The sequence below is a fragment of the Perognathus longimembris genome, chromosome 13, assembly GCF_023159225.1.
Source record: "Perognathus longimembris pacificus isolate PPM17 chromosome 13, ASM2315922v1, whole genome shotgun sequence".
NCBI lineage: Eukaryota > Metazoa > Chordata > Mammalia > Rodentia > Heteromyidae > Perognathus > Perognathus longimembris.
Genome location: NC_063173.1, coordinates 17906406 through 17932707, shown reverse-complemented (window position 1 = coordinate 17932707; position 26302 = coordinate 17906406). Strand labels below are relative to the sequence as shown.

General features: G+C 44.3%; 1 protein-coding gene across 1 annotated transcript; it reads right to left on the bottom strand.

Annotated features, from left to right (window-relative positions):
• Positions 1–23985: 23985 nt before the first annotated feature.
• On the bottom strand, positions 23986–26302 carry Adm (adrenomedullin). Its single transcript, XM_048361009.1, has 4 exons — positions 26146–26302; positions 25564–25678; positions 25257–25406; positions 23986–25047 (listed from the first exon to the last, which is right to left on the bottom strand). The coding sequence occupies exons 2-4, from the start codon at positions 25659–25661 to the stop codon at positions 24726–24728; spliced, it is 570 nt and encodes a 189-aa protein (XP_048216966.1). The 5' UTR covers positions 25662–25678; positions 26146–26302; the 3' UTR covers positions 23986–24725.

Genomic DNA, 26302 nt, shown 5'->3' with positions numbered 1-26302 from the left:
TTTAGTTGTTGAGAATCAAACCCAGAGCCTAGTACATGCCAGGCAAGTAGTCTACCACTAAACTACACTCCCAGCCCCATTTTTATATTTTGATTGAAATTAATGCCAACAGAAAGAGCACTTAGAAGGCCAAATATAGTGCTACATGCCTATAATCCCAGCACCTGAGAAGCTGAAGCTGTATAGTGTCGAGTTCTGAAACCAGTCTTGACTGCATAGTAAAATTTTGTCTTATAAAGAAAAGAAAGGCCAGATGCCAGTGGCTCAGGCCCGTAATCCTTGCTACTCAGAAAGCTGAGATCTGAGGATCACAGTTTGAAACCAGCCCAGGCAGCAAAGTCCCTATGAAACTCTTATCTCCTATGAACCACTCAAAAAACAGAAGAGGATCTGTAGCTCAAAGTGGCAGAGCACTAGCCCTAAGAAGAAGCACTCAGGGACCGGCCCTGAGTTCAAGCCCCACAAGGGACAAAAAAAGAAAAGAAAAGAAAACTACACTAGAAACCCAATTAGTCCCCCAATGAATCATGCCTCATTTCCTTTTTGTAAATACATGGTTATGATGTTGATGAGTCATATTGCCAATTCAATTCAACAAGCATTTAACAAGAACCTACTCTGTGCAAACTATTGGACCCAGGCCAGACTTGAGATGGGGAAAAGGTCAAGGGCCATGGAATATCACTTCACCAGGTATCTCATGATCCACTGATGGCCAAGGAGAGTGACATAAAAGTACAGAGAGAGGGCCTTGCCTCTGGCTGGACAGCCAACATCAGAGAGGGTTGATAAGTAACTGGTGTCCATCATGAGGTTGCTTCCTCATGAGTCACAGTCGCCTTTCCTATATCCTGCCCTACTTAACATTTTTATATATGGTTTCAAGGAAGAAGGAGGTAACACAAAGTTTAGAATAATACCTAATAGACAAAAAGAAGCAAGCTGCAAAATGATCTAAATGGCATGAAATTCAACAAGGATTATTGTAAACTAGTGTTTACAATCAACAGCCCAGATTTATAGGGATTCCTGGCTCGGTAGCAATTCGTAGAAAAACAACTGGGTTTTTAATTGACCACAGATTCATTCTGAGGCATTAATGGAATGTGAGTGATAAAAACAAAGGCTAGGGCAATGCTTGACCACAGCCATAAATCTAGTGTCCAGATAAGAGGCTGGCAGCTCAGTCCTGTTCTAGTCAGGCCACACTAGAGTTCTATTTTCACTTTGAGGCAGCCATTTCACTGTTGGAACAGGGCATCATTGACCCATTTCTGTAAAGTCACATTTGTTATAAAGTCATTCACACACCTTTCCCATCCTATGTGCAGGATGCTAAAATAGTCAGAGAAGCTCAACCCTTCTTTTGTAGCAAAATGATACAACAAGAATGACATGAGAACCAGGTCCTTACAGAGATTTTGATCATGCTAGCAATCAAGCTAGCTCTTTGTTGACCCAGTCTTTCATTGCAGTCTCCTCTCTCCTGGGACCTAGGCCTAAATCTAGGGGTAATGAAATGACTGGAAATCTGACTTAGCACCATTATGTGTATTTCAAACAACACCCTCCCCCGCCTTTAGTCACAACTATAATATTTGGTTCTTGAACCAGGCTTTTCTCTCTAGATTTCTATCGTTCCTGCAAAGACACCAAGAAACAAACCTTGCCAAACTCCTGTAGTGATCTAAGTCTGCCATTTAGTCTGATAACTAGGATTCCTGATAACTTAAAGGAAAAATCTTTTCCAGGCTAAGATTGGAGAAGTATTCTCTTTGTCTTTCCAGTAAATATTGCTCTTCCCTTGCCAGGGATCTATCCCAACTCTCACTTCCTCTTCCTTCAAAGCCCAAATGAGAATTGAGAGTGAGGAAAAACTATAAAGAAAAGAGAAGGAAAAAGAATAGACAGGAGAAAGTATGGGGGTGTAACACAATGGGAGGAGGGAGGGAGGAAGAGATTAGCCCTGATCACGAAGATAGTTTCTTCTTTTATGCACCAGTAAAATCATGGTTTTCTCCTTTGTTTGCTATTTGTCCCACACACCTCTTCAAACCATGTACCTGGCCAGGGGCTAGGAAAACCTCAGACTTACAAGGCCCCACTCCTTCTAATGGAGTTGATCCTAAAAGTAGACTCATTCCAGAGGGGTAACCTTCCATATGGGATCTGCACACATCCTCTCTTCCAACTACCAAAAGCCTGTGAACCTGGAATTTTCCACTAAAGCTCTTGGACTAGAAAGGTGGAGATTACATCTGTAGCACAGCTCTGTGTTAAATACCAGGAATGCTTCATTTCATTTAAAAATTCACAGTAAATCCTGAGTTGCTATACACAAGTAAGGTGTCTCTCATCGCAAGACACAAGAAGCTCAACTCCAATGGCATAGATAGTGAAGAGGATTATTGGTTTATACTCTAGAAGCAATAACACTGGAAGAAGTTTCCAGATGGGGTGATATGGGAGTTCAATGACTTCATCAAGGAATCCTCTGTCTTCTGTCTGTCTGTCTGTCAGTCTCTCTCTCTGTCTCTCCCCCCACTTCCCAGCAGTGATCCATAGTGAGACCTTCAATCTAGCCCCTGCTTTAGTCTCAGAATGGTTTCTTACATCTCTATTTGTATCTAGCAATCCGTATGTATTTGTACCTAGAAAAACATTTGTTTTGTTTTTTTCTGGAAGCAATCAATAAACTTTGGAAAACCCATTGACTTGAATTAGGCCAGCCCCTGAGATGGGTCTGTAATAATGGCCTGGAAATGGAATTATTCTAGGCCTGAATCTTAGGAGTAGAACTGATGCTGGGAGGCTCCATGGCTCTCTTAGGTACCCAGTATCCCTCCGAGTTCAGAGAGGCTATGCAGCTGCACAATGGGCTAGCCAGGCCTCTTACCCTCCATCATACTTTGAGCAGTTAGACTAAAGAATGACCAGAACGGGCCTCTCTTCACTGTCAACCTGAAGCATGTAGATGAAAAAAGGAAACTGTAGCTTCCTGAAGCTGGAAAGACCTCAATAACCCATTAACTCAACTACCCTCATATTGCTGAGGTGGCTTTGAATCCACACATCACCTGGTATCATGCCGAGCTCAATAAGTATCTACAAAGTGAAGAAACTACAAATATATAACCGAGGCTAGTGAGTTCAGAGCACTGCCATCCAAGTCCATCCACTGGCTTTGGTCAGTGGAATGGGCTATCCTGGGAACCTTGCCATAACACATAACTTTGCTATTCCTGAGGAATGTCTTCCAAGTTCCAAAGGACAGACTTGCAAATAGGCTTTTGGAGCATAGCCCTATCCACTGCTGGGAACTGCCTTTGTTGAACTTGTTTATTTGGGAGCGCTGTTCTGGACTTTCACCCAGCAGCTGCCTGGCAGAAGGTAACCTATCTTTAGCCAATAAAGGGTGAGGCTAGTAGCAGAGTAATGTTGATAGTTGCTGCTTGGTGTTAACTGGGCACCATGATATATGGCTGGAGGAAAGAAAATTATTCACTGGCCATGGTGCAGTGGGTCTCCAAACAGAGGACCTCACTTGAGAAACAGGAGTTACTACGTCCACTTGATGGAAGGAGAGACAAGGTTGACTCACCAGATGCAAAAGGCTTTTGTAATTTTCAAGGGCTGCTGAGCATAATCTTTTCTATAAGCAGCTGCTCTTTCTCACTCTTGTTGCTGTCTCTCACGAGGTGCATCAGATTTGAGGGTCGTGCCCTGCCAGGGACACACTGGCCTTGAAGATTGCTGTGATCTATTTTGAGCGATTTTCACTGCTTATAGTCCTGGCAAAACATCCATTTTCTGACAATATTTAGAGTCTGAGGTAAGTGTGAACGAGATAATGACCTTTCAAGTCATGGCATAATGTTCTGCTTAAAGCTTTCATTTCTTCCTTGTAGCATCTGCAAGGTTTTTTGACTCTACTGAAGCTTCCCATCACCACCCCCCCCCCCAGCTTCTGCCCTCTCATGTGTGGGCGGGTAGAGAAGGTGGCGTATGACAGGCAGAACATTCATGTGCCTTGTGTTGTAAAAAGAATTGGAACCTGCAGAGACAACACTTCTTGCTTCTTTGGATCTTGTTGCTGGTTCTGAGATGCATGGTACTGTCTGGCTCATCTGAGGCATTTCATTCTCTCTTGGACATTTTCAGATCATCCTCAAAATGTATTTGAGCACAAATTACCACCTCGCTCTGCCCCCAGTGAGTAGTTACTAGGACTTTGGCTAACATTTCAAGACTGCCGTGGATGAAACAATACCATATCTGCAGCTTAGCTTTAGGTGACTCACCAGAAGAGCTATTTTAAACAGAATTTGTAGCGACTAAGATTACATTTGTTCTAGGAAAAACAGACTGGAGGGACAAAAGGCTAATGCAATATTTTTGAAATGTTCTTTTTAAGCTCATAAGGAGCAGTGTTGTGTTTGCTAGACAGCCATCCTAGTTACAAGACATAAAAGGAGGACCCACTGGTGATCTAAAATGCTCAAGAAACAAGTGGGCCTTGACACCACCCAGGAGGAAGATGTCCATTCAGAAGTCAGGTTTGCTGAATCATTACTATTTCACCTACTCAGAACATTGCATAATACCTACATTTCCAAAGTAACATTTGTCATGCTATAAGGCTCTAGTAGTTACCTGTGCTACTTCTGATCATCTTCCTCTCTGTAATTGCTATCTAGACTCTCTTTCCCACCCCAGAAGCATATTAGAGCTTCTATCTTTGACTTTTGACTGAGACAGGGTTTCAAGGGGTATGTTTGGAAGAGGGAGGTGGAGAAAGGAGCAATCAGCAGATCTAAGCAATGGTTGGCTTGCATGCTTCTCAAGGGTACAGGTAAGTATCAGCTTCATTACTCTAAGGAGCTGCTTCCCTTCCCAGAATAAAAACAAAACAAAACAAAAAACCCAAAAAACAAAAAACCCACCAACCAATTAAACAAACTCAGAATCTTCAGGGCCTGAGAAATTGTCCAGCTCAGGAAGTTAAGGGAAGCGTTCCATTGCTCTACTCTATGCCAGTCCTTCTTGGGTCTTGGGGTCTCTCACTTCGCTTCCTATTGCCATGAGTACATTAACTCCTCAAAAAAAATGATATTATCTCTTTTGTGTTATCCAAGCTCCTCTGAATTCTTCCTTACATAGCAGAGACAGGCTGGAACTTTCCCAAAGCCTTTACAAAATTCTAATGGAGAACAACAGACATAAACAAGAAAATACATGAAACATAAACATAGGGGAACTTGTGTAATACATTAATAATGGTAAGATTTAGAAAATGAGACATGGAAGGGAGGAACTTTGTACGTTATAACTTTCTTGTTTGATTATTTTTCAAGAGTCATATTTACTTTACAAGTAATAGATGTGTATTTTCAGTATTAGTTTCAGTCTTGCCATAGCATTTTAGCTCTCAGGATCATTCTACCCACCCCCCCAGACTTTCCACCTGATTGATTCTGGGACTCTTCTTTCTTGTCATTTCTACTCCTATCCCTCCCATCTACTCCCATCAGATCTCATAGACCTGGGGAGGGCAGTGAGTAATAAGTTTGTTCATTCAAGGAATGTGTCACTGTGTGCCTGCTACAGTGCCAGACACTGCCTAATAAGCCATCTGTTACTTTGTCTTATCCCTGCCATACAAATGCTTTTTCTGTGATAAAAAGAAAAGATCAAAGGTCATTTCCTTAACATCTCATTTGCACCTCTACCGAAACCATTCCAGATCTTATATTTTAAAATAAATAAATAAAGGTACTCCGAATTGTATGAAAAGACACTTAGCGGGCTCATTAGTCTCTGCCAATCATAGTTTAAAGAATTCCCAAATTCAACAACAACAACAATGGAAAGGAACTCATTTACATACACATGCATCTTCCGGAAGACTGCAAAGAGGAAAATCCCACTTCATGGAATTGTGGGAGCAGCTACTAATGTAATCAAAATAAGTGATCTCTGCCCCCTGGGTACCTCCAGTCAGATGACTAAGAGCTCTTATCAGGCCCATTTAAGCTTACAACCGTACTTTTTACTTGGGCTTCAAGAAGTCACTATTTCCTCCCTCTAGTAATCTAACTTGAGTTCAAGTATTCCCAATTAAGAGTGATTCAAATCAGGCTGGTCTTCACTTTCCTCAGTCCTCCTCTTCCTCAATCTGCCCCAGTTTCTCCAAGGAAGTCAAAGCTAAAAGATTTGGAGATGCCACAAATGATGCCCATTCTCAGCTTCATGCCAGCTCTACCAAGGAAAGCATGTCCAGTGGGCACTGCCAAGGAACACTCTCCACTGACACACCCTTTAGAGAACAGCCTGTGCCTGAAACTTGCCTGTGGCACATTGCCTATGGTTCCCATGATCTCATTGGCCCATGAGGAAAAGACATTCAAACCCAAAGGCTCCTGGCCCTTGCTCAGGGGTCTCATTGATCAGAGCTCAGCATGCCTTTCACACAAAGTCTGCCCTTCTGCCCTTCCCTCCTGAGTCCCAGCAGACTTATTCCAATAGCTCAGGAAGGCAAAACTTGATGGCCGGAAAGAGAGCAACCATTAACATTTCCTAAGAAATGGTAGGCCAGCTGGTACGGAAATATATAGGCATATATTCTCAACCCTTAAATTCCTCAAGGCACTTAACTAAAATAGACCAATATACAACCATCCTACAAACATTCCAAGAATTTCTTCCAAAGGAAACAGCAGGTGGCAGCAAAGATATATATGTATATATAAATATATATGTTTGTATATAAATATATATATATATATATATATATACACACACATATACATCCCTTTGGATTGGAAGGAGAATAATCTTATCTCTTAGCTGCTTGCCTGCCTGATTCTGCAAGTCAGGCAGGAAGCGACTGCTACTGAGTAATGAGATACACAGGCTGTAGCCCCAAGTTTCATGTTCAGTTGCCCAGAATCAAGGTGTTGCTTTTGTAGAATTTGTTCATGATCAGGAGGCTCTCAAGGAAACCTGAATGTGAACAAATGGAAGTATGCGTAAAGATTGATCATCTACCTCAAGGCATTCTACCACCTATTACTAGGCAAGCCATGCAATCTGTGGCCCAAATGGGAAGGCTGAAAAGGATGGAGGAAAGAAAGGAATTAATTTATTAACTCCAACTGCTGCAGCCCTGGGCTCTGGGCAGGCAAGGCCAATGCCAAGACCACTGTCCAGTTTGGTCTCAGATGTTTTCCTTGCGTTAGTATTATGCATGGTTTCAAGTTTCCACTTAGTGCCTGGAAATTCTCCATCACCACAACACAGTCATGGAGTTCAGAACCCACACTTTTGCTAAATCATTTTGCAAGACAAATCCAGATTTGCCTTAAAGAAATGACTGAGCAGTTTATTTCACAGCAAAGTGGTGCTTTGAACTCTCTTTAGATTGAGCTGCTTTGTTTTCGTACCAGAAGAAACTATGTTAAAGTAGAGAAATGGGGGTGGGGAGTCCAAGGTATTTTTAATCCTGCAAGTCATGTTAAGGGAAGTAGGGGTGGGTTAAGGGAGACAAAAAATGAAAATCTTGTTCCTACGATCCTATATAGACTTTGCAAACATGTCTTGTGGGTTTTCTTTTTGGAAGCAGAGGTAACAAAAGATTAACTCCGGACTCTTGTAAATTACGTAACCGAATGTGCAGCACCGGCAGCCCCCATGATCACTGAGAACATTCCTGAAAGGAGCACTGAAGATGGAAGCCCTTTATTTATTTATGTAACATGAGGTTTCAGTTCTGAATAAGAGTGTTTTCCTTCCCTTCAGAAAATACAATCGTATTCTGACAACTTGAGGACAAACTTCCCTGCTCTCTGCAAGGAGAGGGTCACTTAAAATTATCTGCTAAGAAATGCATTCTACAATTCCTTTCAACATAATAAAGCATATCTTTGGGGGTAACTTATAGCAAATGTTCCAGAGTTCCTATCAACCCTTAATTCTCCCTCTGTGTATGTTCTATGCTCCTCAAACATGATGTTAAATCAATTTAATGCAGAGAATTGACAGCACCAGGAAAATATTTGGATTGACTGTCTGGAGTTGCCATTATTGGCTTTAATTATGACCTACTGGCTCTTGGGTCCTGAAGCAGCCAGAAAATGAGACATGTGTGCCAAAATATTCATTAGAATTCCCTTCTCAGTCATTGTTCAGAAAGAAAAAGATCCCTTCTGGTTTCCATCTTCAGTATTTTAAGTGGAGTCATTAATATGCCAGATTTTTTTTAAGGATTTGTCAGAAAACAAGATTATGTACATACCTTGTATTTTGCATTTAAAAAAAAAATCTTGAAAAGGTCAAATGTCTCTTTGCTCTCATTCTGTTACCCTGAAGAAAGAATGAGTTTTGCAACCATGAAGTTAACTGGTATTGTCCACCGGGGCTTCTTCCTCCAAGCCCTGCTCTGTTGAACAGATTTGAACAAGCTGTAGAACAGGAAGATCTACAGGGCTGGGAATATGGCCTAGTGGTAGAGTGCTTACCTCACATACATGAAGCCCTGGGTTCCATTCCTCAGCACCATGTATATAGAAAAAGCCAGAGGTGGCACTGTGGCTCAAGAGGTAGAGTGCTAGCCTTGAACAAAAAGAAGCCCTGAATCCAAGCCCAGGACTGGGGGAGGAGGGGAAGACCAGGAATGTCTACAAACCACATTAGTCTCCAAAACAAAATCAGGAAAGATGGCTGAGATTCTTCTGCTCTTGATGGTAACCTCTCCCTGAATAAGAGGTGTTTGAATGTGCAAATCCAAGAGGAGGAATCTTACAGATGATTGATTCTATATTTTTTTGTTTTATAAATGACTTATCAAAGGTGAAACAGTATAGCCACCTCTTCAGCCTTCTGTTCTGCCTTGGAAAAAGCAGATGTTTGGTTTTTCAGTACCAGTCCTTGGACTTGAAATCAGGGCCTAGGCTCTGTCTCTGAGGTTTTTCTGCTCAAGGATAGCATGCTACCACTTGTGCCACAATTCCATTTTCAGATTTTTTTTTTTTTGGTGATTAATTGGAGATAAGAGTCTCACACCAAACCATAATGGTCAGATCTCAGCCTCCTAAGTAGCTAGAATTACAAGTGTGAGCCACCAGGCAGGGCCTAGCTTTGATTATTTTTTACTTAATTTTATTTTATTGTAAAGGTGATATACAGAGGAGTTACAGTTAATAAGTCAGGTAATGAGTACATTTCTTGTTGAGCAGTGTTAACCCCTCCCTCATGTTCTCCCACTTTCCCTCCCACCTGATTCACCTCCCCCTCAGTTTGTAAAGTTCATTTCCAACCAAGTGTCTTGTGAGTATTGCTTTTGCATTGGTTCACTTTTTGTCCTTTATCTCACCATTTTGTTATTCCCGTCCCTTCCCTAAATCAGACAAATGTACACACAAGACACAAGGTACCAAAATCAAAAACAATAACAATAGGGGATAAACCAAAGGGGAAAAAAAGAAAGAAAAAAGGAATAACTTTACACAGTAGATTGAATTCTAATTTTAAAAAAACAAAAAACTCTTGTTTCCATAGGGACAGTGCTCAGGCCCCAAGCCCCAGGACCGGCAAAAAACAAACAAACAAACAAAAATAAAACTCTTGTCTCCATATCTTGGAGTTCATTTCAGTTAGCATCATTTTATATGGGCATATGTGCATAGCTATTGAGCTACTGTGATCCACTGCTAGGACTATCATATATATATATATATATATATATATATATTAATTATTACAAATGAGGGAAACCATGTGGCCTATATGCCCGGTAGTGTATATACACAATGGAATTCTATGCTTCCATCCAAAAGAATGAGACCACCCCACTCATTAGGAAATGGAAAGACTTGGAAAAAAAAATCATATTAGTGAAGTAAGCCAGACCCAAAGAAACATAGGCGCCATGATTTTTTTTAAGTTAGGACATGCTCACTTGTCACTATTAAAAAGAATTACCATTTAATGAGCATTTTCTACACTGCCAGCCGGGGATGGTGCTTTCATATATGTTGTGATACAACAAGCCTATAAGGTAAATACTATTATCCCACTTCATAGCTAATGAAACTGAAACTGAAGTTAAAGGCATTTTGCCCACAATTACAGGGCTAGGCCGAGGGAGAGTCCCTGTGCAAACTCAAGGTTGTCTGACTTCAAAGCCTATATCCTTTACTGACCCCCCCACCCCCAAGGCCAGAGTGTAAATCAGTCGGCATATCTTGAATTCTCACATGCCTTTAATGAAATAATGAAAATAATGAGGTGATGCAAGAGTCCTTACCTCCTAGTGATGAAGTGAAGCCCATGCCTACATCCAAGTAGCCCCTGACCAGCATTTGTGACGAGATCAATGGAGGGCAATCCATATACATGCAACTCTCTCATTATCTGCTAGTTGTATTCAACATGTTGCTTTTACTCTAAAAGCTTTCGAAAGACTTCCCAGCTTTTAATCAAAGTTGGCTGATTCGTTGTTGACAATTTGTCTTTTATTTAATAAAAAATAAAAAAAAGATTCACTGGGGGGAGGGAATCTAGGACAGATACTTATTTTGGGAAAAATAATTTGGAGTTTTGTTGTGTTGGTTTTATTTTTTATGCTCAAGGTCAAGCAGGGCTGGGAAGCAGATGTGGTATGAATTAAGAGAGTTTATCTGATTGTTGTCCACAGTGGCACAGAGATGGGGTTATTGCCTAGAAACGCTAGTTTCCAGTGAAACATTGTTTGGGAAAGAAACGTTGATGTTTTAGAAAAACGAATAAAGTGAAATTAAGCTGGAACATTATGTATTAAATTAAAGAGCATGAGATGGGGACATTCAAGGGCGGCATCTAGTTTGTTAACCTAGGTGCCAGTGGAAACTATGTACTCTGAAATTTTACTTCCTCTCAAAGAGAAAAATCACTTACCTGGAGGAGTTATAAATAACCTGTCTCGTCCTGGTCACACAGTTCCCTCTGCAAACAAATGAGGTCACTTGAAGCCCTCTGAAGTAGCTTTGTGCCTAGTCAGGGCGACTTCAGGTGCAGCATCTATGTGCTGAGTTGTTTCAATGTCTACTACACCATCCCAGTTCATACCAACCTCCTATCTCCTTTGGAAATGGCACAATGTATCCAGTGCCTGATACAGGGACCAGCATGCATAAGACTGGAGAACTAAAATATTGCTGACTGACTGAATGAATACTAAAATTCTGTTCACCCCAAACTACTCCTAACCCCTTGTTGACTCCTACGGTGTAGCCAGTGCTGAGTCCCAGCTATCACACTGTATCCCTGGGACGGCAGCCCTTCCCTGTTCTTGCCAGTCCCTCCAAGAGATGTGTATCTGTTTGTTATGGCTGCTGCAACAAACTACCAAAGCCTGGTGGCTTACACAGTAGGAACTATACTTTTTTCACAGTTCTGGAGGCTGAAAATCCAAGGTGAATGTGTCAGGAAGTTTGGTGTTGTTGAAGGCTTCTCTTCTTGTCTTGAAGATGGCCACCTTCTCTCACATGAACTTCTTATAAAGACACAGTCAGAAACTACAAGTCAGGTGTGGTAGTACATACCTAGAGATCCCAGCATTCAGGGGCTCAAGTTAAGAGGATTATGAGTTTGAAGTCAGTCTAGACTACATTGTAAGATTTTTGTCTCAAGAACTAAATAAATAAAAATTAAATGTTTAAATTTTAATATATTTTCTTTAAGTAATGTATGAAGTAATTGTTTTAAAGATACAACAAGATTAGGTTATGCCTATACATAATGATCATATTTTATCTTAATTTCCTCTTTAAAGGTAGTCACATTCTCAAGTACAGGGGTTAAGAGTTTTGTGAATAGGACTGGGAATGTGGCTTAGTGGTAGAGTGCTTGCCTAGTGTGCATGAAGCCCTGGGTTCAACTCCTCAGTACCACATAAGCAGAAAAAGCCACGAGTGGTTGCTGTGGCTCAAGTGGTAGAGTGCTAGCCTTCAGCCAAAGAAGCTCAGGGACAGTGCCCAGACCCTCAGTTCAAGCCCCGGGACTTGAAAAGAGATTTGCGAATAGTAAGGACATAATTTGGCCCATAAGAGGTGGTAACTTCTGTCCTACAGCTGTATCTCTTCAGGCTCTGCCTATGGCTTGCTTCTAGAATACCCACTGGGTCTCACTATATTCCCAAAGTTGGCCTCAGCTTGCACTTCTTTCTGCTTTAAGGTTCAGAGTAGCTGGGACTGCAATGCAGAGCACCACACCCAGTGTCTCTGTCATTCTTGGTGCCCTGTCATGTCCTGTTGCTCTTCCTGGATGCCAGCATTCACCAGCATAGCCACCTGTTTTCTGTTACCTCACCCTCAGCTGGCCTTCTTCCCACCTTTGCAGCTGGCCTTCTCCAAACACCTTTCCTCCCAGTTAACCCTTCTCCTTCTTACTGGCTGCAACCCTACAGCCTAAAGCAAACAAACAAATAAAGAAATGCTTGTTTTTCATCTGTTATGTCCACCAGGGTACATTTTTTAAATAGTTCAAGAATGGTAATGTGTTGGCTGAACAAAGCTGAGTGGATTCACAAAGATAAAATTTTATGAACAATCGAACCATGGCATTATGCCCAACCCACAGAGCCACAGTACATCTAGTCTGACTGCTTTGGAATGGAGCTCATAGCAACTTGTTTTTTTCAAAGCTCTCCCATATAATTTATTTTTTCCTGGTTCTGGAGCTTGACCTTGGGGCTTGGGGACAGTCTCTGATCTTTGTGCTTAAGGCTAGCACTCTACCACTTGAGCCATAGAACCACACCTCTGGCTTTGTCTGAGTAGTTTATTGGAGATAAGAGTCTCACAGACTTTCCTGCCCATGCTGGCTTTGAAGTATGATCCTCAGATCTCAACTTTCTTAGTAGCTAGAATTATAGGCATGAGCCACCAGCACCTGACATCCGTATGATCTTAATAGGTCGAAGAGATCATTACTTATAGAACCACTGTTCAAACTGGCTTCCATCAAATTGAGATGAGATTACCAAATCCACTCATCTTGAGCACAGAAAGTAGAAGGCCAGGGATCTGGTGCTACCTGTGATTTGTGAATATATAGATCATGCTCCCTCAAGTCAAGTGTCACCCTCTCTCCAGCTTATGACATCCATTGGTATTCCATGCCCTATCCTTTGCTCTAAGAGGTTGGAGTGACTTATTAGTGTCCTCTGCCATGTGGAACAATCAAAATGGGGCTTAGCAACAACTCTGGACACAGGCAAGTGTTACCTGTGCTAGAGCATGACTTGCAGGCTTGTGCTAATTAAATTCTCCTCAGCAGTGGTCACCAGAACAGCTAATGGTAAGGGCAGAGAGTGAACTCCTGGGAATGTGATTTGCCCCCCACAGGGTGGCTGGACTAAGCTATCCTGGGTACACCTCTCTGTGAGAGCTAGCCCCCAGGCTTCTCCCCACCTCCTGCTTACCCAGAGGGGTGGGAGGCTAAGTCCTCTCTCCTCCAGCCTCTTTCCAATGTGGGCAAAGCTCAACCCTGGGACTTCCGGCTTTCCCTTTTGATTCTCAAGGGCCTTTTCTTCTCTCAACAAAACCTGCCTCTCTGCAAATAAAAGGCTTTGGCTTTCAAAACCATTGTTTTTGATGTGGGCTTCAAGAGGCTATTTTAAAAGTCAGAATACTGAACATTGACTGTTCTCTGCTGACTGTTTCTTTCTCCCTGCATTGGGGTTGTACCAATCCTAATTCTCCTCAAGGCAATGCCACTGACTTACTAGGGGAAAGGTCGAGTGGAAAAAAATATAGCAAGGAAAAGCTGAAGACTGACATTTCAAGATCCTCTGGGCTTGCTGCTCCACCTGCCCCACCCCGACCACACCCCAACAATGGAGCAGGCTCTGTCTTCTCAGGCAGAGGAAAGAGGAAAAATGTCTAAATCACAACTGTGAAAACATGGTTGTCTTCAACAAGTCAATGGCATGAAAACAAAAGGGAGGGGCTTGTTTTCAAATTAATGTTCTGTTCAAGATATAATGTTGGGTTTGGGGGGGGTTGGAATCTGTTTGGAACAAATAACTGTCAAAATACGTTTCTGAGACAATCAGGCAAATTTGATTATGGACTAAGTGTGAGATGATACCACAGAATTGCTGTTACTGCTAAGCTTCACAGGAGCACTTTGGTTATTTATAAGAGAACGTTAGGTTTTTCTCAACAGATGCATACTGAAATATGTAGGGGTAAAAATGATAGGAGGTCTAGGCAAGAGAGAAGGAAGAAAGGGAAGAAGGGAAGGAAAAGGAGGGAAGGAGAAAGAGAAGAGGAAAATACTCTGGAAGGAAATCATAAATGAAAAAGACATGTGTGGCAAAATCACAATAATTGTTGGATTTTAATAATACGTACATACATTCATTATATTATTATCTTTCATTATATTATATATCTTTTACGGTAAATTTGAAAATTTTGTACTTGTTTTTCTCCCCCTGAACTGCGGCTTAAACTCGGGGCCTCAAATTCTCCCTTGGCTTTTTCCATTCAAAGCTAGCACAAAACTACTTGAACCACATCTCCATTTCTGGCTCTTTAATGGGTATTTGGAAAGAAGAATCTCAATGGATTTTTCTGCCTGGGCTGGCTTGGAACCTGAATCCTCAGATCTCAGCCACCTAAGTACCTAGGATTATAGGCATGAGCCACCAGCATCCAGCTTCCATAATAATCTTTTAAACTGTTAAATGACTGTAGGAAAAGAGTAACAAAAGAGAATAAGACCTGTATCTGGGAACAGGTCTGTTCAGGCTGTAACTAGGCCTGGGGAACAGGGTATAAGTTAGGGTCAGCCACTCAACCTAACACATCAGTTAAAGCAAGGAGGAGCGGTGAAGGTCAGAGAAAGGGAATTTATTAACATGTGCAGAACACACAGGAAGCATTTCAGCCCATCTTCCAGATGCTGACATAAGCTTTAGGAAGAGAAAGAATTGGAGGTAAGGGGTAGGCATACCACAGCAGTAGCAGTCAAAGTGTAGTCCTATTGATCATAGTCTCAGGGTTGGCCAGACAGGGCCATGTCCCCATAAGAAAATCATTGATGCTGGGAGTAGATTCCACTTTTGTCATAAAATGCTTATCCATCAGTCTTGTGGTTCCTACAGCAAAGGAGACAGATGCATCTGTGGGCCCAGGCAAAGAGTCAATGCTTTGAGCAAGAGCAGTTTCTAACTACCTATTAGAGGACCAGAAATGGATTCAGATGTACACTGTTCGATACATGATGATATTGTTGAGTTATAGGCAGGTGAACTCTTTCTTTAAATAAAATCTGACATTGAACCCCAGCATACAAAGCTTAAAAAATGGGCCTGTTCTAATGGGAGCTGAAGAAAGAGCCTGGCTTACTTTCTTAGGGAACATTGGAAGTAACTCAGGAGACTCTTCAACTCAGTGGGACAGTGCTTGAGACTCTGTGTCTTATTCAGTGAGTACCTTGAACAGGTGGCCAACAATTTGGGGGAAGAATAAAGTTAAATCCCCACTGCACATCATATAGCAAGATAAAGTCCATTTTGCATTAAGATGTTCCACGTAGGAAACAAAATTATAAATGTATTAGAGAAAATAGATGGATAGACTGCCAGTTGATAGGATGCTCTTCACTTCTTTGAGTTAATATAATGCTCCAGGTATTAAAAAAAAAAACCAGAAAGAAAGCTGAGCACTAGAGTCACACCTGTAACCCTAGCTACTCAGGCAGCTGAGATCTGAGGATCATGGTTCAAAGCCAGCATGAGCAGAAAAGTCCATGAGACTCTTATCTCCAATTAACCACCAAAAAGCTGTGAGTGAAAATGTGGCTCAAATGATAGAGTGCCAGCCTTGAGTGAACAAGCCAAGTAAGAGCAAGAGGTCCTAAATTCAAGTCCCAGTACTGGGATTAAAAAAAAAAGGATCAAAAAGAATAGGAAGATAGATAGCAACTAGTAATTTTAATAGCAAAATGAAAGTATACTTCTAGGTATGAGGTAGGCAGTTTGGATAGGATTCTGCTACCTCTAGGTCTTCAGAGCTTGGAGTTTCTATTACCAAGAAGGGAGGGGTAGCTAGGTGGCACAAAAGTAGGATCCTTCCCTATTGGCCTTCCAAGTAGTTGATTTCTTAGTGGCTGCCCAGGCGTGGTAAGTCATAAGACTTCCATTTGAGAGGGTGTTAGCAGGCACCTGTGTGTGTGATCCTTTTTGCCCTTCCTGTTTTAGCCCAGTCACTAGAAAGTCATGTAGTAGTCTTTAGGACACTCAAGGCACATGCTTGGCCTAGATACTGGCAGTGAGCTGGATAAGGAAGGTGCAGAGCCACTGTCTTAATTGTTGATCCAAGGTGTGGCCTATCTGGGGTTTTATGATTCTACTTCTGTGGCACTGGAATCTTGTGGCCAGGGGAATTTCCTGTCTCCTGCTCAAGTCTATCTAACTGCCTTGTGGGGCTGGGAATGTGACTTAGCGGTAGAGTGCTTGCCTAGCATGCATGAAGCCCTGGGTTTGATTCCTCAGCACCACATAAACAGAAAAGGCCAGAAGTGATAGCGTGCTAGCCTTGAGCAAAAAGAAGCCAGGGACAGTGCTCCAGCCCTGAGTTCCAGCCCCAGGACTGGCAAAAAAAAAAAAAGACCTTGTGCCAGATGGTGGTGACTCATGCCAGTAATCTTACTCAGGAGGTTGATGGTTCAAAGCCAGCCCAGGCAGGAAAGTCTATGAGATTCTTATGTACAATTAACTACCAGAAAACCAAAAGTGGAGCTGTGGCTCAAAGTGGTAGAGTATTAGCCTTGAGCAGAAGAGCTCAGGGACAGTGCCTAGTCCCTGCGTTCAAGCCCCAAAATGAAAAAAAAAAATTGTAAGCAAGCCAATAAAGTCAGAAATTATAAAGAAAAATATTTATTTATTACTTATTTATTTTAGATTTTGCTTTGGAGAGGGATTTTCCTTGACTTGGTAACAAAGAAGCTTGTTTATGGGCAAGGAACTGAGACTCACAAGTAAACCTGGGACCCTCAAAGGGCCACTCTCCCCCCGACTCCCCAGCTCTTGTTCAAACATACCCGTGCCTGATTAATGGACATCAAATCAAGAAACAAATACACAAAATGATCCTAGGCTAGTAACAACCTTGAGGCAATTAGAAGAAGAAAATATAAAGCTAACTGGAGGACTCACCTCAATCCAGTCACACAAAATCACCGTACATCAAATTTTAATAAGATGAGCTCAGACCCCAAATTACAGGAATTAAGAGGAAGTCAAGCATGATGAGCCAGAGTCAGCTGATCAAGAAAAGTTATTGTAACTATAGTTTTTTTTAATTACTAACAATATAAACTACTGTCTCAAAAACATGAGAAAGGAATAATTTTTTTAACATAATTGGAAGTAGAGCCAATTTCTGTTGCTTACAATCATAATCCTACTACTCAGAAGGCAGAGATTGGGAGGGCTGAGTTTCAAAGCCAGCCCAGGGTTCATGAGACCAAGTTTATGAGGCCCCCCCACCTCATCTCAACCAATAAAAAGCTTATGGGGTAACATACTTCCAGCTATTTGGGGAGCATAAATATATGGACTACAGTCCAGGTGGTCCCAGGCATAAAATCCAAAAAATATCTAAAGCAAAAAAGACTGGGGGCATAACCCAAGTGGTTGCACCTGCCTAGAAAATATAATCTCCAGTAGTGGAGAAAAAAAGAGTAATAATATTTGTTACCTATCAGATGATAAAATAGAGGAAAGAATGGGTTGGAGGTGTGGCTTAGTTGGTAGAGCACTAGCCAAAGAACAAAAGCATCAGGTACCAAGTTTGAATCCTGGTCCAGGACCAAACCAAAAAGAAAAGAAGTACAATCCTTAGGGTTGCTAAGGATATAAGGAAACTGATATTTATATACTATTGGTAGGAATAAAAATTGATAAAATGCTTTCACAACTAAAAAGAACATAGCCATTGATCCAATAATTTTACTTCTAAAGATTTATCCTAAAAAGTAGCCATAAAATTACCCAATGATGATGTTTACTAGGGACTTCATAATGATAAAAACGTAGAAAAATCTTATTGTCTGCAGTATAGGAATAGTTAAACAAATCAGGATATTTTCGTGTAATGAAACACTTTGTAGGAGATAAAATGATGTATATAGATGTGTTTGTTGGCACTGAGAGATATCTAAGATATACAGATGAGTGGAAAAAATAACAAGCCATCCAGATTATTTTTAATTGTCTAGTCCATTAGGGAAAGTTCACATGACCAATAAACAAATGTGGCATTGTCATAAATTTAGTCATGGAAATTTAAACAATAGTATTTATTCTTTTACTTGCTTATTTATTTTGCAGTGCTGTGGATCAAACCCATGATCTGTGCCTGGGTTTGATCACCTGTTAGTTAGGTGATCTACCACTGAGGCACATCCCTAGTCCTATACAATGTTATTTTTATTCCCACCAAGGTGGCACACATGGGGAAAAAAATGATGTCTGCTTTATTTGTCAAGGTTGTCCAGAGAGACTGAGCCAATAGCAGACAGATAGACAGACAGATATTGGATTGTGTGAGCCAATTTCAATGCTTTATCTAGACAAGATATACAATGCTAGACTGTATACTAATTTAGATCTCTTAATAATTCATATCTCTTGTCTAGAGATATCTTTAATGGATAGATTGAGAGATCTAGAGATATAGCACTGGAATTAGCTCACACAATTATGGAAGCTAAGAAGTTCCAAGGGGGGCTGGGGATATGGCCTAGTGGCAAGTGTGCTTGCCTCGTATACATGAGGCCCTGGGTTCAATTCCCCAGCACCACATATACAGAAAATGGCCAGAAGTGGCGCTGTGGCGCAAGTGGCAGAGTGCTAGCCTTGAGCAAGAAGAAGCCAGGGACAGTGCTCAGGCCCTGAGTCCAAGCCCCAGGACTGGCCAAAAAAAAAAAAAAAGAAGAAGTTCCAAGATATGTTGTCTACAAGCAGGAGAACCAGGAAAGCTAGGGCATAATTCAGTCTGAGTGAAAAGACCTCGGAATCAGAGAGCTGAGGCTGTAACTTTCAGTCTTCAATAGGTAGGGTGCTGCCAATGTAAGTCTTGGAGTCTGAGAGAGTCCCAGAACAGAGGAGGTCCAATGTCTATGAGTGGAAGGATATGAATGTCCCAGATCAAAAAGAGAGAGGCAATTCACTCTGCTTCCTCCTTTTTGTTTTATTCTGGTTCTCAATAGAATGCCTGCTTGCAGTGGTGAGGACAAACAGCATTTTAAGTCTACTGATTCAAATGCTAATCTCCTACGGAACACACTCACAAACACCCCCAGAAGTGATGTGTTACCAGCTAGCTGGGCATCCCTTAGCTCAGTCAAGTTGACATATAAAAGTGACTATCACATATGTCAATCATGATTGGCAAGGACTTGGAGAGATGGGAACTCTCATGCCCTGCTGGTGAGAATACAAACTGGTACAGGCATGTTGTTATGTTTTGTTTTGCTTTGCTTTAAGACAGGGTCTTACTATGAAATCTGGGTGGCTTAAAATCCACAGTCTTCTTGCCTCAACCTCTGGATTGCTGGGATTAGAAGCATAATGCATGACACCATTCCTGACTGGTGCAGACATTTTTCAGGTTAGAGGCTTGGCCCAAGTAGAGTGCTGGTCTAAGCAAGTGTGGGACTCTGAATTCAAATCACAGCATTACCAAGAAAAAAAAAAAAGTAGTAGATGCATGTATATATGTTAAATGAGAAAACTGGGAAACAAAAAAATTAATATAGTAGATTTAGTTTAGTTGTGAAATAACACAACCCACAGCTAATTTTACATGGTTATATATTTTCAAAAGCAGCTATCAAACATATTAAGGAATATTGCTATGGAGGAGACAAGAATGGGTATGAATATGAAATCAAAGGAGAAAAAAATGAAATATTAAAAAAATAAGGAAACTTTGTATGGACTTGCCTTAAACTTGTCTAAATTGATCAATCTGTTTACAATAGTTCAGCCCCCCCCACTGAGTTCCATTTTTAAAATAATGTGTATATACGTATAAATGTATTAAAATGTCTAAGAGAGTATATAATACTGATAGCAATGAGCTTCAAGAGTGAATCTTCTCTTTTTGCTCCACTGAATAAGTATTGTATACTAAGTAAAACACATTTTCTGGTCTTTTAAAAATTCATCTTATTACTCAGAACTACTTTTCTACCATTGGGTAAATGTATAACAACTTACTAAAGTTAGCTGCTTGTGTGGCCAAAGTCATTTTATTGTTTTTCCAGAATGTTCCAAAATAGCTCTGGAACAAGACCAGTGGGACCACCAGATAGCTATCTAGCCTCACCCTTCTCCCCAAGAAGATGAAGACCCAGCCTCCAGCCCAGCTTTGGCAGAACCTTATTGGGACTCTGGATAACAAGGCCCCTGCTCCTGCTTTGCTGGGGAAGGGAGGGGCAGCCCTCCTGACGCCTAACTCTGAGCCAGCTCTGAACATCCTCTGAAAAGCTGCCTTGACCAGCAGTTGCCAAGACAAAAGGTCCCACCTCAAGGGTGGAAACTATTTGCAGCTTTGTAGACACAGGTGTTCTTCCAGGCGACTTCGACCTACAATATGGGGCTGTGTTTGGCCAAGAATAGCTCAGAAGGCCTTTCCCTCAGAAGCCAGCTCTTAGGCCTTCAGTGTATGTTCTAACTATATTTGGCAATGCAAACCAAAGAGGTCAGTGGCTTAGCTCAGGGGGGAAAATGGTTATTCCTGATTTATAATCCCTGCTTCAAACCAGGACCAAGAATGCAAAATGCACTTCATTTATTTCTATTTTGCATGTTGAGTCTACAGCTGTTAAAACAACTCTCCTTCTAACCTACCAACCCTCATGCAAATCTTTTCAGAACCACAGGTGTAAATCACCTTGACCCAAGACATCCTTATAGTCTAGGCCATTTGGGGACACCTGTCTTGAGAAACTGCATGTTAAAATTATCTTACTATCTGGGCACTGGTGGCTCACACCTGCAATCCTAGCTACTTAGGAACCTGAGATCTGAGGATCACAGTTTGAAGCAGCCGGGGCATGAAAGTCTGTGAGACTCTTATGTCCTATTACTCACAGAAAAAGCCAGAAGTGATGCTGTGGCTCAAGTGGTCGAGCACTAGCCTTGAACAAAGGGAGCTTAGGGACAGCGCCCAGGCCTGACATTCAAGGCCTACGACTAGCAAAAATAAATAAATAAAATCTTACTTTACTTCTGTCTTCAGAGCACCAAAATAGCCTATCACACTTGGGTGCAAGTTCAGGTTCCACCAGTTTTGCTTACTGTGTGACCTTGGCTAAGTTACTTTATGTCTCTGAGGTTCAGTTTCCTTATCTACAAACAGAGATAACACCTACTTCACAGAGCTGCTGTAAGAACTAAGTGAGATAAGGTATTGAAGTGCCCAGGAGAATATCTGACAGGAACTGAATGCTAAAATAAGAAGCATTCTTTCCCTCCACCCTTAGCTGTTCCACCAACCTGTTAGCTTTTTAAGAAATTGTTTGGTACCCTTGGGTGATCAAAAATGGGTGGTACCATACCCACTGCCAGCAACAGTAGCTGCAGATAACACACGTGAGTACTTCTCAGCTGTGGACAGGTCGAATCAGCTCACAAATGACTCAGCTCTGCTGATAAATGATGAGTTCTTGGCATCAAGAGGTCCCTACCCTGATAAGCTTCAGCACCTTATGAAAAAAAAAATCCAAACATTGGTTGGAGAGAGTTTTCATGGTTTCCTGGTGACCTTCAGTTAATCCTGAACACGTAACCAGGCTGGTCATAAGAGGGTCTCTGTCTGTTCAGGAATGTCTCCAGTCACAGGGTTGGTAGTGGGAAGGACTCCAGCTGAGCAGCTGCCTCTTTGCTCTCAGGGCTGACCTCTTTCAGCTTCACTTGCCTTAAATTCCCTGAAGTCATAAGACTCCCTCTGCAGAAGGCTAGATGCCTGCTCCCTGCTCACAGCAGCCTTAAGCTAGTGCCCAACCTGCCTTTGGCAGCTCTGCCTGGTGGCTGAAATTCTGCCAGGGTGAGGTTTGGCTGGAGGGCTCTGTGGCTGTGGGACAAACCTCAGCTCCAGGAAAAGGGTGAGTGTTGAATCTTGAACCACCGTCTTCCGTCTGCAAGGTCGAAGTGAGCTCTGCTCTGTAGTTTCGGTAGACCCTTCAGACCACTGGGAAGCCCTCTCCTGGTAACAGACTTTGCTTGGCTGGAGTGTCCTCCTTCATTCTTTCATTCATCTATGCCATGTACTTATTCCATCCCTGAGTATGGAATGTTTATTAGGTGATCTTTCAAAGCAGGAGCGTCTGTTGCTGCATTTTATCCCCATCCTCCAGTGAACCTCACAAAATGGTGAAGATCAATGAACTGCAGAAGGCTGGCACAGCCAAGTGTCCACAGTAGCCTTGTTGCTGGGTTTCAAAATCAGGTTGCTTCCCCCCCCCCTTTTTTTTTTCCATTCCTGGGGCTTGAACTCAGGGCCTGGGCTCTGTCTCTAACCACTTGAGCCACAGCACCACTTCTGGCTTTTTCTGTTGATGTGGTGCTGAGGAATCGAACCCAGGGCTTCATGCACTTCATGCATGATAGGCAAGCACTCTGCCACTAAGCCACATTCCCAGCCGGTCAGGTTGCCTTTTGATCCAGCCCTAAGGAACTCCTCCACCTGTAACAGGCAACTGAGGCCAAAGCACCAGCAGGATGAGGCCACCATGGAACCTTTCTCATCTTCCACTCCCCATCTTAGCTCGTTGGGTAATGAGCAGAGACAAATGCAGCAGAGAAATCAAAATCAGAGGTTCCAATTCCATAAGCAGATACACTGCCTCACCTTACCCTTCCCTTCCATCACTTAGCACCTCTCACCAGAACTGGGCGGGGGGGGGGGGTGTAGGGGGGGATAAGGGGGGAGCAGCCTTCTAAGAGGATGAAACATACCTAAAGGTGGAGGAAGAAGGAAGAAGGGAGAGAAGCGAAGGCCGGAGAGAACATGAAGAGGGCTGGGGAGGCGGAAGGAAGAGGAGAGCTGCATGGCGAGGCGGAACAATGAAGGTCTCGGGCCGTCGGAGGCGCACGGTTCCGGCTGCACGTCCGTTCGGCCCGCCTCCGACCAGCAGCTGCACGCTGCGCAGCGTGTGGGCGCTGAGTCACTGTCCCAGAACAGCGAGCGCCCGGCGGGTCGGGGGAGGGGGCCCCGGCTGGCATCTGCAAACTGTTTTTTTATTTATTTTTTTTTTCTTTCCTCTTTCATTAAGGCTGTGTGCTGACTCCCACGTAGGAGAACTTATTAAACCGCACGTACTACCTCGGGGCTTTCGGAGCCTGTCCGCAGAGGCCGCCAGGGGCCGCTGCAACCCCGCGCATGAGTCCGCGGGCCTCCGGGGCGCACGGGCCGGGGAAGGAAGGGGCTGACTTAAGACTACGGGCTTCCCCGCGATGCTCGCACTTCCTTGCACTTCTGTACTTCACTTTCACACCCACCGATGTAGATGAACGGGTGCCACTTAGAAAGGCTCGAGAAACACACACACACACACACACACACACACACACACATTCTCCGAGGCGCGCGTTCTCGCAAGGTTCGGTGAGCAGCTCCCCTAAAACTGGGACTCCGTTGCGCAACCCGCAGAACCCGAGGCTGGTCCACCCGCTGGGTCTCACCCCACCCCGCCTAGCCCGGCTGCCACGCGAGGCGGTGACCCGGGGCGGCTCCGCGAAGGCCTGACTCCCATCCAGGACACGCGCTCTGCGCCCCCCACCCCCACCCCACTCACTCACACAGGGAGAGCAGGGCTTGTGACCACGGAACCGGGGAGCGGGGGTGGGGGTGGGGGACCCTCGGCTCCCAGGCCAACCAGGATGGGGACCCGGACCGTCCCGCACTAAGTGCACGAGCCGAGAGTGAATCAGCATTGAGACAGTTTATTTGGCTTGCTGTTCGCGTATCAACCCATTTTATGTAAATAGATTTATACAGAGACACGATGTTTCCTTCTTCCACAGTCAGGCAACACTCCCTTACACACCCGTACACACACACACATGCACACACTCACGAACCAAACATGACACCTCGCTTAGACATTCACGTCTTAAAATAAGGGGGTAGGAGGGAGACAATATAGTTGCTTTAAAATGCCCTTAATACAATATATAACGTACAAAAATATCTCTATATATTTGAAGTTTAAAAAAATCTCGACAGCAACAGACTTAAATATCGATAGTTACCTCTGTAACGTACAACACGCATTGCACTTTTCCTCCCTAGGTTTTTGGTAAGTTCAAGTAATATCGAGGCTTGCGCCCCAGATGGGGGTGACACCCCGTTGAGAAATCAGTTCGTGAGCGCTCAAGACGGGGGCTCAGCCCTGCCTGGAGCGTCTCAATAGTTCCATTTCTCCTCTTCCCGGTGGAGACTGGCACTCTCTGGTATTCCTCTGCTCCCTCCCTGGGGCACCCGGGCGGATCCGAGGCTCGAAGGGGAGAGGGGGCCCTGCAAAACCAGAGCTGGCGGCCGGCCGGTGTGTCTCCACGACGCAAGGTCTCTGCGGGACGGCCTCGCTTGGTCCCCCCGACCCGAAGCCCTCTGCTTCAGGAGACGCCTACAGGACGCCGGAGCGACTGTTCAAGGCTCCTAAGGCCCCTAGATCCTAAGGAGGTTGTCGGCCCTTTGGTGCACCCGGGAGGCCGGAGGCCAGCGTGCCTGCGGCTCGGAAGACACCGGAGTCCGGCTCCGGAAGGCTTCGGGCAGGGAACGCCGGCGCCGGCGGCCGTAGCCCTGGGGGCTGATCTTGTTCCTGGGGGCGACGCCGTCCTTGTCCTTGTCGGTGAGCTGGTAGATCTGGTGGGCCAGCTTCTGCACGGTACAGGTCCCGAAGCGGCAGCCAAAGCTGCGCAGGCCCTGGGAGTTGCTGTTCATGCTCTGGCGATAGCGCTTGACTCGGGTGTGGGCAGCGTCAGGACCGCTGGGGAGGAGAAGAATGTAACGTGAGACCCCCCCGCTCATCAAGCAGGGCTCTCGCCCTAATCGCCATGCACCAGAGTCATTCCAACACCCAAGGGGGCTGTGTCATGGCTCCAGAGCCGCACTCCTCCCGCCCAGGCGGTCCGGGGGGCCAGGGGAGTGGAGAGGGAGCGCTCCTCCCGCACGCCTCCCGCGCGGGGCACAAGTTACCTGGCCTGGGGACTCCGGGAGTCGTCCTTCACATCCCGGGGCGCAATGAAAGTCTGGACAGACGCAGCCTTCGTGTCAGCAAGCCCGGCGGGGTGGCTGCTGGGCACTCGCAATTCCCTCTTCCCACGACTTAGAGCCCACTTATTCCACCTAGAAAACACAAACAGATCCAATGAGTGTACGTCCAGGGGGCGTCCCGGCTGTTCCCGCTCCCGTCCACTCCTAACTGCTGAGGATCGAGGGCCACTTTTGCCTTGTCTGCCAGGTTACCAGGACTAGGGGAAGAAGGATCTGGACTGGGACTCACTTCTTTCGGAACTCCGAGGACACGTCGAGCCGCGCGGCATCCGCTCCTAAGAAAGCCAGGGAGCCCAGCAACATCAGCGCGATGGAAACCAGCTTCATTCTGGCGATGCGCAGACCTGGAAGAGGAGAGAGAGCAGCGGAGCATGAGCCACCGGAGCCGATTGCACCGTCCGGGCAAAAAGCACGAAAGGCGGGGGGGGGGGGGGGGAGGCAGCGCGGGCGGGCTCAGCCCCGAGGTTCAGCTTGGCTCAGACACTGATCTTCCCCCCGGGCGCAGAGAGGCGCCAGAGGCGTTTGCACCCGCCCAGCGAGTGACAGGCCCCGCAGGGGAGGCCGCTGCAGGGCCAGGCTCCAGAGGTTCCTCGCTCTACTCTTTGGAACTTAGCCTATGGAGCAGAAAAGTTACTGGATCTCTGGAGCTCTCGCTGTGCAGAAGCTGTACCCGAGATGTGGGGTTGGGGGGCTTCCGCAGGGGACTCCCCCCCAAAGTGGGTTGCTTCCCTAGCCCCGCATTCTTAGTTTTTGGGCCTCAGCAAAATCCTCACCCCACCCCACCCCCGCCCCTTGGGCCTGCAGCACCTACCTGCTGAAGGGGGTGATCTTCTCAGTGCTTGGGAGATAAAAGTCCGAGACGTCCTTCTCACAGTGGCAAAAATCCCAAAGTCCAAGACTGTCCGCGATGAGAACCCAGAAGTGCTAAAGGCTGTAGCTGCTCGGTATAGTGTCACCAAGAAACCACT